The sequence below is a fragment of the Poecile atricapillus genome, chromosome 1 (assembly GCF_030490865.1).
Source record: "Poecile atricapillus isolate bPoeAtr1 chromosome 1, bPoeAtr1.hap1, whole genome shotgun sequence".
Lineage (NCBI taxonomy): Eukaryota > Metazoa > Chordata > Aves > Passeriformes > Paridae > Poecile > Poecile atricapillus.
Genome location: NC_081249.1, coordinates 78,855,813 through 78,868,404, shown reverse-complemented (window position 1 = coordinate 78,868,404; position 12,592 = coordinate 78,855,813). Strand labels below are relative to the sequence as shown.

The 12,592-nt window shown below is 42.5% G+C and overlaps 1 protein-coding gene across 1 annotated transcript in view; it reads left to right on the top strand.

Moving 5' to 3' along the window:
* The window catches only part of HEPHL1 (hephaestin like 1), a 32,734-nt gene extending 24,437 nt beyond the window's left edge, over positions 1–8,297 (top strand). Inside the window, exons 14-20 of the mRNA XM_058853123.1 lie at positions 1,065–1,205; positions 4,201–4,307; positions 4,790–5,012; positions 5,750–5,889; positions 6,466–6,625; positions 7,936–8,016; positions 8,095–8,297. Of these exons, the coding sequence (XP_058709106.1) occupies positions 1,065–1,205; positions 4,201–4,307; positions 4,790–5,012; positions 5,750–5,889; positions 6,466–6,625; positions 7,936–8,016; positions 8,095–8,297 (1,055 nt within the window). The remainder of the gene's footprint in view (positions 1–1,064; positions 1,206–4,200; positions 4,308–4,789; positions 5,013–5,749; positions 5,890–6,465; positions 6,626–7,935; positions 8,017–8,094) is intronic.
* The last annotated feature ends 4,295 nt before the right edge of the window (positions 8,298–12,592 follow it).

Sequence of the window (12,592 nt, the reverse complement as noted above, 5' to 3'; positions counted from 1 at the left end):
ACAGACCAAGCCTGTGGTCAGCAAGAGGATTGCTTTCCAAAAACTAAGATGTTTTCTAGATTTTTAAAGATGGAAAATGAGGAACATTGATGCCTATTTCAGGTATCAGTGATTTTACACACTATTTATGTAATTTATGTAATTGCGGAGTGTAAAGATCCTTTTCAAGTTAAAGAATTCATTCTTGAACATGAATAAGAGTATCCTAAGGAGTGTTCTAATGGCAGTTCCAGGATTCACCTTAGCTTCAGAGCTTGTAACATGGGAGAGATTCTTGTAAACAGATTAAGACAATATTAAGGAGATAGATTTGTGTTTGTACTTGGGAAAGACATAATTTTACCCATCAAAAACTAACCATCAGCTCATGTTTTTTATGGGGTGAAAAGCGGGCAACAACTGGTCATAAAATAGTCATAGAATCATAGAATATTTTGAGTTGGAAGATCACTGAAGTCCAACTCCTGGCCCTGAATAAGATCATTCCATGTTCCTGAGAGTAAACACTTCCTGAGCTCTGTCAGGCTGATGCTGTGACCAGTTCCACGGGGAGCCTGTTCCAGTGCCCAACTGCTGTCTGGGTAAAGAACCTTTTCCTGATATTGAGGGTTGAAACTAAGCCTCCCCAGTACAGTTTCATGTTGTTCCCTCGGGATAACCTTCTCTAGGCATATATTTACCATTTCCTTTTCTGAAGGACAAGAGTTTAAAAAAAAAAAAAACAGCAAAACACAAAAAGGCAAAAATTCAGAAATTACCAGCTTGAGAAATAAAATTTTGAAAGATTCAAAATATCCTCAGGAATTTTCCTTAAAAAACAAAGTTCCTGTCCAAAGACCTGTCTTCAGAGAGTACAATTCTCTTCATTGACTGAAAAGAGATTATTTATACATATGGAGCTTTTAATCAGCTGAGATAAAGCAATTTTGATGACTTTCCTGTTAGAATAGAAAAGCCACATGGTTTTGATAGAGACCTTGGCTCTACTCCTAGGCCAGGCTACTGAAAGTTTCTTGAATTCAGAAAAGCAGCATTAATCACTTGCATCTTCTGTTTGAATTTAGGGCCGTTACTCCATGCTGAGGTTGGTGACTCCGTCCTGATTGTATTTAAGAACAAAGCCAGCAGGCCTTACTCGATAAGTGCACATGGTATAGAAGAAGTGGGTTGTGAAGAACAGCCTGAGACACCAATTACCCTCCCTGGTAAGGCTCCCTTTTTTTCCCCCGCCTTCTTTCCTTTGAGTTACAAAGGCTGTATATAAAAGCATTTTAGCACATGAAGGATAACCCTGCTTTCAAAACTTGCCCATATCTATATGTTCTCCCAGGCATAATATGCTCAATGTTTATTCAGCTACAATTCTGAGTTTATATGCATGTAAGTTCTTCATCAAGTGTGCATGTTTGGGCAGAGGATGAGCCTCCATTCCTATCAGGGATAGAAACAGAAATGCAATATCTCTGGGCAAACTCCAGAAGAGAAAGAAGCAGGCCCATAATCATGACAGGAGAAATGTGAGCCAGTGCTGCATTTGTCTCCAGACTGACACTCTAACAATATTTTCAAAACTTTCAAATTCAGAGGTAAGAATTGCAGATGTTAATATTAACTTTGCCTCTCTCAAGCTACACAGAATTGGCATTTGCATTCAGAGTCATGTATAAAATGCAAAATATGGCTGTCATGTCACTTTGGAAAAGTGTACCAAACATGCCTCAGTTTCTTGTGAGGAAAACGGTGGAAAATAGCTTTTCATATAGAAAAATTCTAGTTAAACTTTATGAATGTCAATTTTTTTTGTTGGATTTATGCTCCAGTAGGAAGTCAAACCTAGGCATTGGAGTCAATCCAAAGTGTACACACCTTGGCTCTTCCAACACCCATACAATTTTTTTCATAGTATTTGTGAACTTCAGTGTGAAAATAAATGAAAAGAAAATTTGATGTAATGAAGCTCTTTGCAAGCTGAAATTTCTTTCCTGTGAGCAGCTGTGTCAGTACAGTACAAACACCCAGACACTCATGTCTAAATATGAGCCAGCATCTGCCTTGCTGGAGTCTGATGAATGTATACCTGAGCTTGATACATGGGGGAGGGGGAAAAAAGAGGAACTGATTTATATACAATTCCCTTGTTTCGTTATTTGCTCCATGATGTTGATGCTGTTAGGCTGGTGGTGTAGGTGTAACAACAGGAACACTACTGTCATGTCTACTGTGTCCACATGGGAGCAGGCTTGGGATGAATGAGATGAGGGATGGTGTTTGAGAGTATGCCAAAAGCATTCTTCAGCAAGATCTAAGGACAGACTTTTCCTTAGAGAGTTTGGAAAAAGCAGTTAACATAGAAAACAAATGGCTGAAAACAAGAAAAATTTCTGTGCACCTCAGTCCCCACCACCATCATCTGGAAATCCTCACTGTCTGTCTTCCTAGGCCAGGCTGGACTGCTTACCCCAAACTTGCCAAAGACTGTCTAATTCTATTAAATCCTAAATCACTCAGACAGATTTGCATCCTGACAAACTGCTCCTGAGAGCACTGCCAGGTCATAAAGAAACTGTGGGGGGCATGGTAAATAGATGCAGAGAACATATCCATAGCAGCCTATGCAAAAACAGCTCTCATCTGCCACAGCTTTGTTCTTTCCCTGTCCATTCTTCCACTTACTCAGAGTTGAAAAAGGGAGAAAACATCCCTTTTCCTCGTGTTTTTTGCTCTTTTCAGGGGTTATGCCTTATTTGCACTTCAAAGATGGGTCTTCAATGCCTTCTGAAATGTGTCAGCCTTTAAGTAGTGTGGAAATTTTTTTCCATCTACAGCCTCCAAACATCCTGAGGTGAGGAGGAAAAGACAAAGGAGTGGAGGACCATGACCAGCCTCCCTTCTCAGATCATGCTCTCTAAAAAGAGGCAATGGCATGTAGGTTAGATATAGGTGGATGACAAACACTTCCCTGGCCTATGTCTCCGTGACATGGACTTATTGTCTCCATGACATGGGGCTGATCCTGTAAGAGTAAATGATAATGCAATACTTAAATGAGACCCATCTCATATTGTATGAGAGTTGGGAGTCAGCATTTTTTTGTTTTTGTAGTTACTGCTATACAATAAAGCACACTGTTGCATGATGCATGAACAGTGACACAAAACTTTTGTTTTCAACACTTCCCAACCCGTTAAGCTTGAAATTGGTCCTTGCCTAGATGCCCACAGCTATTGGCAGCTGTTGGGTTGTAGCTGTACTAAAACCATGGTTCTGTGATTTCCTGGTTTTCACCTGATTCACAGCATGTCCCACGATGCTCTTGGCTGTTGTCACCCTGAAAGACTTTTGGGACAGAGATTTCTTGGTTCAGCATTTCTCCACCACTTAAAAGGGCAAGGCGTTGACCACATCTTGGTCTCCTACCCTTTCCTGCAGTACCAGCAAAAAAACAAAGCAGGAAAACACACCATAGGCAGTTCACCTGAACACAGATGTTTGTGTTCAGTGTAGAGAAATGATCGTCACCCAAACAGATAATTTCCTCATCCATTTGTTGTCATTTTTTTAAAATCAGAGGTCAGGGAATTTCTGCTCAGGGAGGATGTGGCAGAGATGATGACATTTGGGATGGGACAGACATTCTCTGGTAATTGCTGTGGAGCAGGGGCTTATCTGGAAGAGGAAAGAACCCCCCATGCTGCTCCCAGACATCAGGTTGATGCATATTCAGCTCTCCTATCTGGGCCCCCAGCTGACACACGTCTGCAGCACCCTCTGCAAAATCCTAGTGGCAGCTGCCACTTCTTTTTGCCCTTTTCAATTGAGAAGGTCCAAGAAACATTTTCTGAGACTCAGTGCCTCAACTGACCTTCAGATCAGCAACCAACATAATTGAATTACTACAAGTTTTGCCAAGGGGAAAGATGAAGAGTCCTATCTGTAAACTTCCTTCTGTAGCATGCCACTTTCTTCAGTATCATTTGCAGCTCTTGTTTTCCAAAGCAATCTGCCTTCATTTACACCACTGGAACCTCACTGACCTCCTGGAAGGCAAAATCATATCCCTATCCCATTGCTGCATGCTTCCACAGGTAGCTTTGATGCAGACAGTTTTTTGATGAGGAGGGTAGGAGGTGTGAGTTAGATACTATTCAAAGCCTCTAATACTTAGCTGCTTAAGGTAAAACTGTTCTCTCTGTGTTTCAGGGGAAATAAATACCTACAGGTGGAACGTCCCAGAACGATCTGGTCCTGGCAAAACAGATCCAAATTGTATCACTTGGGTTTATTATTCAACAGCAAATTTTGTTAAGGTAACCAAGAAATGGTCATTAAAGCTTGCATTGCTTTGGCTGACACGTTGTGCCTTGTGTAATGTTCCTGAAAGGAACCTGCTTCTCAGCTGGGAGAGGACCACAGGCTAGAGAAACCATTTACTGAGCTGGATGCTTAGTCCTCTTTACTAACAGTTGCACACTCCTGGGTAATTTAATCTACAGAAATCCTAAGGCATACACCACAGTAATGTGATTTCCTCCTTAAAGAATTGAAGAGTTGAAGGAATTTGGGGTAAAGACAAAACATTACCCAGAATCACAGAATCACAGAATGAGTAAGGTTGAAAGGGACCACTGGAGACCATTGCTTCGGTAAATTACCAGAGAAAGAAGTTTTTAATCAGACAGATTTTTTCCCTGTCTGCTAGGAAAAAACAATATAATCTTCAGTTAATCTGCATCTATTTCATAACTGGATGAACTGAAAATCTGTAATGCACATATTTATTTTATTTCAGGACACATACAGTGGTCTGATTGGGCCTCTTGTAGTTTGCAGAAAAGGAACTTTAGATGAAAGAGGTCTAAGGAAAGACATCGACCGTGAATTTACTCTTCTGTTTATGGTGTTCGATGAAGATGAATCCTGGTATTTGAAAGAAAATATTGAAACATACCTTCATAAGAATCCTGATGATTTTAATTCCACTGAGAACTTTGTAGAAGGCAACAGCAAGCATGGTATGTAGGACTCAGCAGCAGCAGCAGCAGCCAAGAGGAAAGAGGTTTACTTTTCACAGTCCTTTTATGAAGACATTGGACTTAGCCTGCAGTTACCCAACCACGTGACACCTTCATAAACTGCAATGCTGGAAAGAAAAAGATCTCATAAGGCCCAGCCAATATATTTTTCTTACAAGATAGTTTACTCTTACATTCTTGGGAAGAGGCTACGCTGCCAGAATTCTCTTGTCATTTGGGAGCTGTGTTCCTCCAAGGCTTGTTTTCTAGGAGCATAGTTTAAAACTGTGGCTGTATTTGCAGCCAGTCCAGGAACCGGGCAGAATAGAATGGATTGGGACACACACAGCCCTGGCAAAGCAAACTCTTCTTTCTATAGCTGGTACCCATTTTAGGCAACAAATATATTCCCCCCTTTTCCATGTAGCTTCTCAGCATAAATCCAGTTTACTCAGGAGTTCAATCTCAACCAGAAAAAAACAGTTTGATACTCTGTAAGACAGAAAAATGTTTGCTGACGTATATGCACACAATTTGGAAACTGAAACAAAAACATGACTGTCTCCCTGCAGTGGCAGTGGTCACTATGGACAGCAATTGTCCTGACCACACACGCCTGTCCCCTCTCTGCCTGAGCACTCCTTCTCACCTGAAAGTGCAAAGGGTGCCTGAAGTAGAGGTTATAATCACCCACACCATGGCCAGTTATTAATATTCCTATATTGTCATTCTTCCAGCAATCAATGGGAAGATTTACAACAGTCTCTTGGGTCTAACGATGAATGAAGGAGATAGGACAAACTGGTATTTGATAGGAATGGGCAATGAAGTGGATATCCACACAGTTCACTTCCATGCACAGACCTTCATCTTCAAGGTGGGTAAAATAAATCATAGTAAAACTTTTGTAGTGTGATGGGAAATGTATGAGAAAAATAAACAAAAAAAATCCGTATTTCCAGCAGGGTTTTGTCACTTGGGCATCCTGGGCTGATGCTGAGATTGGTGGGAGTTTTGCATTTGAAGGAAATACGAAATGAATGAGATCCTTGCAAATCTATTACTCTAATAGAGGACATGCTTAGGTGAATTAAAATATGTAATTACCATAGGTGTAAGATACAGGGAGGAAATTAGAGTTACACCGGGTTAGAGTATTGTTTTATGGTGTGACAGTTTGCTACTAGCAGGACTACCTGAAAAATCTGTGTTTCAAAGAAACACCTTTGCTCAATCAACAGCTGGAATCATCAGGAGGAGTCTGCTGTTGTTATGTAATGGATTAAATGAGAGGTGTCCACAGACCTCAGTTTCTCTGGATGCTGCTCACTAGAAATGTACAAGAAGCATTTGATCTACCTTAAGGAACCGGAAGTCTAACTGGAATATTTCAGTGCCTGTGGGGGAGTATTTGAGGCATGATTCTCACAATTCTGGTTTTGCTTTGCCACAGACAGATAAGGACCACAGAGGAGATGTATATGACCTTTTTCCTGGGACTTTCCAGACAGTTGAACTTGTAGCAGAAAACCCTGGAACGTGGCTTCTGCACTGTCATGTGGCCGATCACATCCATGCTGGCATGGAGACAACCTACACCATCAATAAATCAGGTGCAGTGTCAGAAACATCCTAGGACTCAGAGGTGGTATTGCAGCACAATTAGATGGAAGGCAGGGATGAAAGGAAGAGAACCCACCTGTGCACTGGTGTGAAGCACCTGCACTGCCATGGCCCGTTAGCAGTGATAGAAGACAGGACAAACACCTCTAGTGACATGGCAAAGACAGCAATCTTTGGTGCCCTTCACTGCAATTTGAAAGCAGTCGGTGCTTCACAAGTACCCTTCTGAGACAGTGGCAGCCTAGGGACCATTTGTCATTTAAAGGTGGTGCAGAAAACGTCTGCAAAGCTGTTTTTCAGCCTTTTTCGCCACACTGTGCAGGAGGGTCAGAAGGCTGGCATGGTGCTGGTTCCTTCCTGTGATTTCTGATGACTCACAGAGCTGTTTGGGCTCCTCCCTGCACGGCCAGACACCAGCTAGGGTAAAAGGAGCTCCAGAAAATGGTTGTTCATCTTGTCCAAGAAATAGGTGATCTCCTGACTTAGAAAAGTTGGAAAACTTCTTGAGTGGTGCTTGTCTCTTCCAACACATGTGAGTGAAGCCAAAAGTTTTGTGATCCTCTCCACATCACATAACTTCACTAAACATCTGGATCCAGCATCTCCCACCTAGGTCCCCACTGTGCTGGCTACACTCATCTGTAAGAGGTGAAACAGTGCCAGTAGGCACACCTCATACCTATAACCCTGTAGCAGCACCATGACAAATGTAGATGCCAAATGTAGCCAAAATACTCCTTCCTTGGATATGATGAATTTATTTGATTCCACATATTCATATAGGCTGTGAGAGTTCAATTTAACTGAATAATGGAATGATTTGGGTTGGAAAAGGCCTTAAAGATCATCTAATTCCAACCCCTCTGCCATGGGCAGGGACACCTTCCACTAGACCAGGCTGTTCAAGGCCTCATCCAGCCTGGCCTTAAACAGTGCCAGGGATGGAAGGATCCACAGCTTCTCTGGGCAACATGTACCAATGCCTCACCACCCTCATCATAAAAAATGTGCTCCTTATAGCCCATCTAAATCTACCCCCTTTCAGTTTAAAACATACTCCTTGTGCCATCGCTACAGTAAGTAGTGGAGTAACAGAGATGCCTGCAGAGAAGGGGAATGTTGCCCATGGAGCTGCCCAGAGGAACAGCTGTGATGATCTAATCACAGCTGTTCTGCTCAGATCAACAAGATAGAAATAATGCCATAAAGTCAACTCTAGTTTTTCAAAAGAGAAAAAAATATTTATTAAGGCTTTCAACTTAACTATGTTTTTTTTTTTCTCTCTGAGAAGAGAGACGAGAGTGGGAAGTTCCTTCAGAAGGAGGACACACAACTGGAGCATACAATTTGACAAATGCAACAAATGGAACCACTGCAAAGGGTAAGGATGTTTTAAAATGCCATTTAAAGCTCTTCAGATTCATGTGCAGATTTCTCATTAACAACTCTCTTTTAACAGATTATGACAACAAAGTGGGCAATTTTTTCGGCAAAACTTTGAGTCCTGGAGAAGCCAGCCTGATACTTGCAGCTTTTTTTTGCATTGGACTTGTTCTACTGTCAACAGCATTAATCTTCTTCTGCTTCATCACCCACCAAGGAAATAGAATCCATTACACAGCTCTGCATGATAAGAGTGCATTTCTGGCAGATTCCCTGTAATTCCCCACTTTTAATATTGTTCACAGGGAATCACTGGATTTCACGACATAGAAACATAAAGCCATTAAGGTTGGAAAATACCTCTAAGATCATTGAGTCCAACCATTAACCTAATACTGCCAGGCAACATGCTGCTAATAAAACTGGAGCAGGGCATATGCTGACAGTCCTACCTCATGGCCAATGCTCACAAGAGTGAACATGAGCTGTAGGGCTCAGCTCCAAGAGCCATGTACCACCCATCACCATTTCCACTCCTCTGGAATTCAGCTGAGCAGAGCAGCACACCTCTTGGCATCCACAGGGTTGTCACAGGAGCGAGGAGCAGGCAGAATGGCATCCATGTGCTCTGTGCAGAAACACAGGGTTCACACTAGGAAATAAACACCACCAGGGACTGGCTTAAGTTGTCAGCTTCTGAAGGAGCAGGTGCTAATCTCCAACTCCCCGCAGTTTCCCAAAGTCTGGCTCAATGAATTCACCACCATTGAAAAGTGATTGCCCTGCATTTTTCCCCCTGTTAAATGAGGAAAATGTGCATGGGGACAGATTTCTGAAGACCTACAAAAAATTTTAGCACCTGATGGTTTCAGCAGTGCCCCTGCTGTTAGTTTCTAACAGCTTTTATTTATCTCTAAAAAATCTAGCCCTGAACAACCTCCAAGAGATTAATTGACTTCGTAAATGCTGCTTGTTATGGTCTTGATTCTGTATCTCTTCTTTGCATTGAGCAACACCTCTCTCCTCACCTGTAATGAAGCCATCAGGAGGATGATCTTTGTGTTCTGTGAGGCAGACAGACAGAATCAGGACATTTGTAGTGATACTTGAATGTTTATAGTTCATTTTTTGTTAGGTTGTGTTCGTTCTTGCCTGCTCATGCCTGCTATAGCTCTTGCAGAGGAATTCCAGAAAAACACCTTTGTAAAACTGTTTACACAAATTTGATTTTGAATGTAAATTCAAGTTGCTGTTTTGGTTTTTTAAATTTTATTTTTTCCACTTCTGTACTTTAAAGTATGTTCAAAGGTAGGAAATTTTACTGTGCAGCACTCTTACTGTAGCTTAAATGTGTCCTGCATTGATGTCCAGTCAGACAACATGTTGAAGGTTCTTGGATGTTTCTCAGTAACTTCTTTGTTTTCCTCAGTCATTTGAAAGCACACACATGAAGTAGAAAGACAGAACTGAGCCCTTATAGAATTTACATCGTATCAACCAACAAAATTTCCTTCTCAAAATCTCCCATTTGAGCTGGTAAAAACAAATTCTCTGAACCCTTTCATCTTCCTGTCCTGTAAACATTAAAATTTGGGCCTCCTGTTCTGTGCAAAAAATACTGCCTGTGCAAAATTTTCGTTATCTGTGTACATACAAAATTAAAGCCTTTCACTTAAAATGCACTATTAAGAAAGGAAATTATTTGGTACTTCTAGGGTAGCTAATGCAGCTGATATATTAGAAACAGAGTTATAAGTTTCTTTTGACTGTAGAAACTAGTTTGCCAAAGTGATTACATTGATAATAAAAAAATCCAGCTATTTGTATGAACCTTCTGGCAAGTTCATTTCCTCTGTCACGCTCCTCAGCTGGACAGTGGCTGTGAAATCAGAATGAAGGCTCCAAAGGGCCCCAGGACATCACTGTTGCCAGACCAGGTGACACAGCCTGCCACAGGGATCACAAAATGTCACAAAAAGTGTAAAGCAATGAGTTTACCACTGCCTGCCTGGTACAGACAGCCCTGTGCCAGCTGTCCTGACACCTGTGTTGAACTACAGCATCTGTGTTGGGTTGAAGCACCAGCAGGAATATAGTTAAGCACCAAAATGAACAGAAGATCAAGTCACCAAGGCAGGGATGTTCTCCACGGAGTGCTACAGGCCCTCAAAGCATGAAAAAATCTGGATTATAAACTGGGGCAGCAGTTGGGAGCTGTCCTAAATCCAAAAGCTTGAAAGGTGACAAACACAAGGTCAACCTTTAAAAACTTTCCAGAGGACTAAACAGCTCTGTCAGCCATAAAACAGTAGCTGGCTGAAACTGTTGTAAAAACAAAACAAGGAAAGCGTCCACAGGAACAGAAGATAACATGGAAGAATTTATACTTTTTTATTTTCTTTTTTATTTTTTTTCCCAAAAGAAAATTGTGCCTTAGGAAGGTTTTTGAAGAACTCAGTGCATAGGTAAGAAACGTGGATGAATATAACCTGCTTACATTTCCATAAGATCTTTGAGAAGGTCTTTGAGAAGTTAAAGCTTCTTAAGGAAATGAAATCACCATGGGATGAAGAGTCTGTGGAGGTTAAGAAACTGGTTAAAAGACAGTGAAAAGGGGTCACATTTCACACTGAAAGTCACTCATGGGGTGCTACATGACTTGTGGGACATGCTTGTCCTTGCTCTTCACTATTTTATCTAAGTATTGTGGAAAAGAGCAGACAAGTTGAGTGACAATCTTAAGCACATGTAGCATTAAAAATCAGTGAAAAAAGGGACAAAATTTAGTACTGATACAGTTACAGTACTACATGTGGAAAAAAGCAATCCTAACCTTATGTCTATACTGTCCAAGTATCTCTGAAATGGGATCTTATTTGTAATACTTTAATGACAGCATTAGCTCTGGTGTCGTTCGGTGGGCAGAAAGGCAATTAAATATTAGGAATCAGTACAAATTAAGAATAGAGCAAAACAGAAGACCACTTAGTCCCATTACATAAATGTCTGGGGCACCTCCATCTTTTATACAGCATGAGTCAAATCTCCTGGCCTTGTCCGGCAAAGCAGCACAAGACCAGCACAAAAAGAACAATAAAGGGAATCAATATTGTAGAACAGTTTCCATATGAGGAATGATTTCCTTGGCTTATGGCTTGGAAAAAATAGGAAGAACAATTGAAAGCAGATAGGATAGCAGTTTTCTAAAGAAGAATTTGAGTGGAGAAGGGAATAGTTTGTCTTTTTTGTAGAAAGCAATGAACTGGGGGAGTGTTACATGAAAGCACAGCACAGGAGGTGGCACTTCATGGAGTGGACATGTGACTTCTGTGACTTCTGGGCTGAGGATACTCCAAGCTCACAGAGGTCCTGAAACCAACAGGAAAAGCAGAGGGGAAAATAAATTAAGGGTTATTGAAAGTGAAGGCACTCCAGTGACTCCCCCAAAAAACTGGCCTGAAAAGCAGTGATCAAACATTTTGGGTGGGGAAAATGCCACAGTACCTGGTGCTAGGTAGGTTAGGGGCTTGGAGCATCTGTCACACTGCGGTGGGGAGATGAGTGCTGAGACAGCTGGGGCTCCTCAGCCTGGAGAAAGTGCCTCAGGGGTTCTCCATAGTGTGTGCAAGCAGATGATGGAAGAGTAGCATGGACAGAGTTGTGATGTTCTTGTCAGTGCCTGGTGAGAGGACCTGAGCTGATGGGCACAAGCTTGACACAAGAAGTCTCCATTAGAATACTGTACCTGGGTTGAGGCAACCACAGACATGAGCACAAAGTGGGAGAACCCAGAGAGAGCCCGTCCTCATTGGGGGTTCTTGCGGATGAAAAGCTGTGCATGAACAAACTGTGCTCAGAGTGCAGAAAGCTAACCTCGTCATGGGCTGCATCACAAAGAGTGCGGCCAGCAGGCCAAGTGAAGTGACTCTGCCCCTCTGCTTTGTTCTGTTGACGCCTCACCTGGAGTGCTGTGTCCAGCTCTGGGACCCCCAACACAAGAAAGACATGGACATGCTACAGCACATCCAGAGGAGGACACAAAGATGCTCCATGCAGGAGCTGGAGCAACTCTCCTGGAAGACAGACTGAGAGAGTTGTTATTGCTCAGTCCAGAGAGGAAAAGGCTCTGGACAGATCTCACTGTGGCCTTCTAGTCCCTAAGGGGGCTTATAAAAAAATAGGGAGAATGACACTTTAGAAGGATATGCAGTGCTAGGAGAAAGGGGAATGGCTTTAAACTGAACGAAGGTGGGTTTAGAATAGATTTTATGAAGAAATTCTTTATTGTGAGGATGGTGGCACAGGTGGCAGACACAGGTTTCCCAGAGAAGCTGCGGATGCCCCATCCCTGGTGGCATTTAAGGCTCTGGTCTACTGGAAGGTGTTCCTGCCCACAGTAGGGGGCTGGAACTAGATGATCTTTTAAGTAAGTCCCTTCCAAGCCAAGCCGTTCAGCGATTCCGTGACCCCCAGGGCGCCGGGCAGTGCTCGCAGCGCCTCCTCCGAGCCGCAGGACTCCGCTCCGCGCCCCCCGCCCCCCCGCCCGGGCCGGGCTGCGGGGGCGTTCCCGAGCC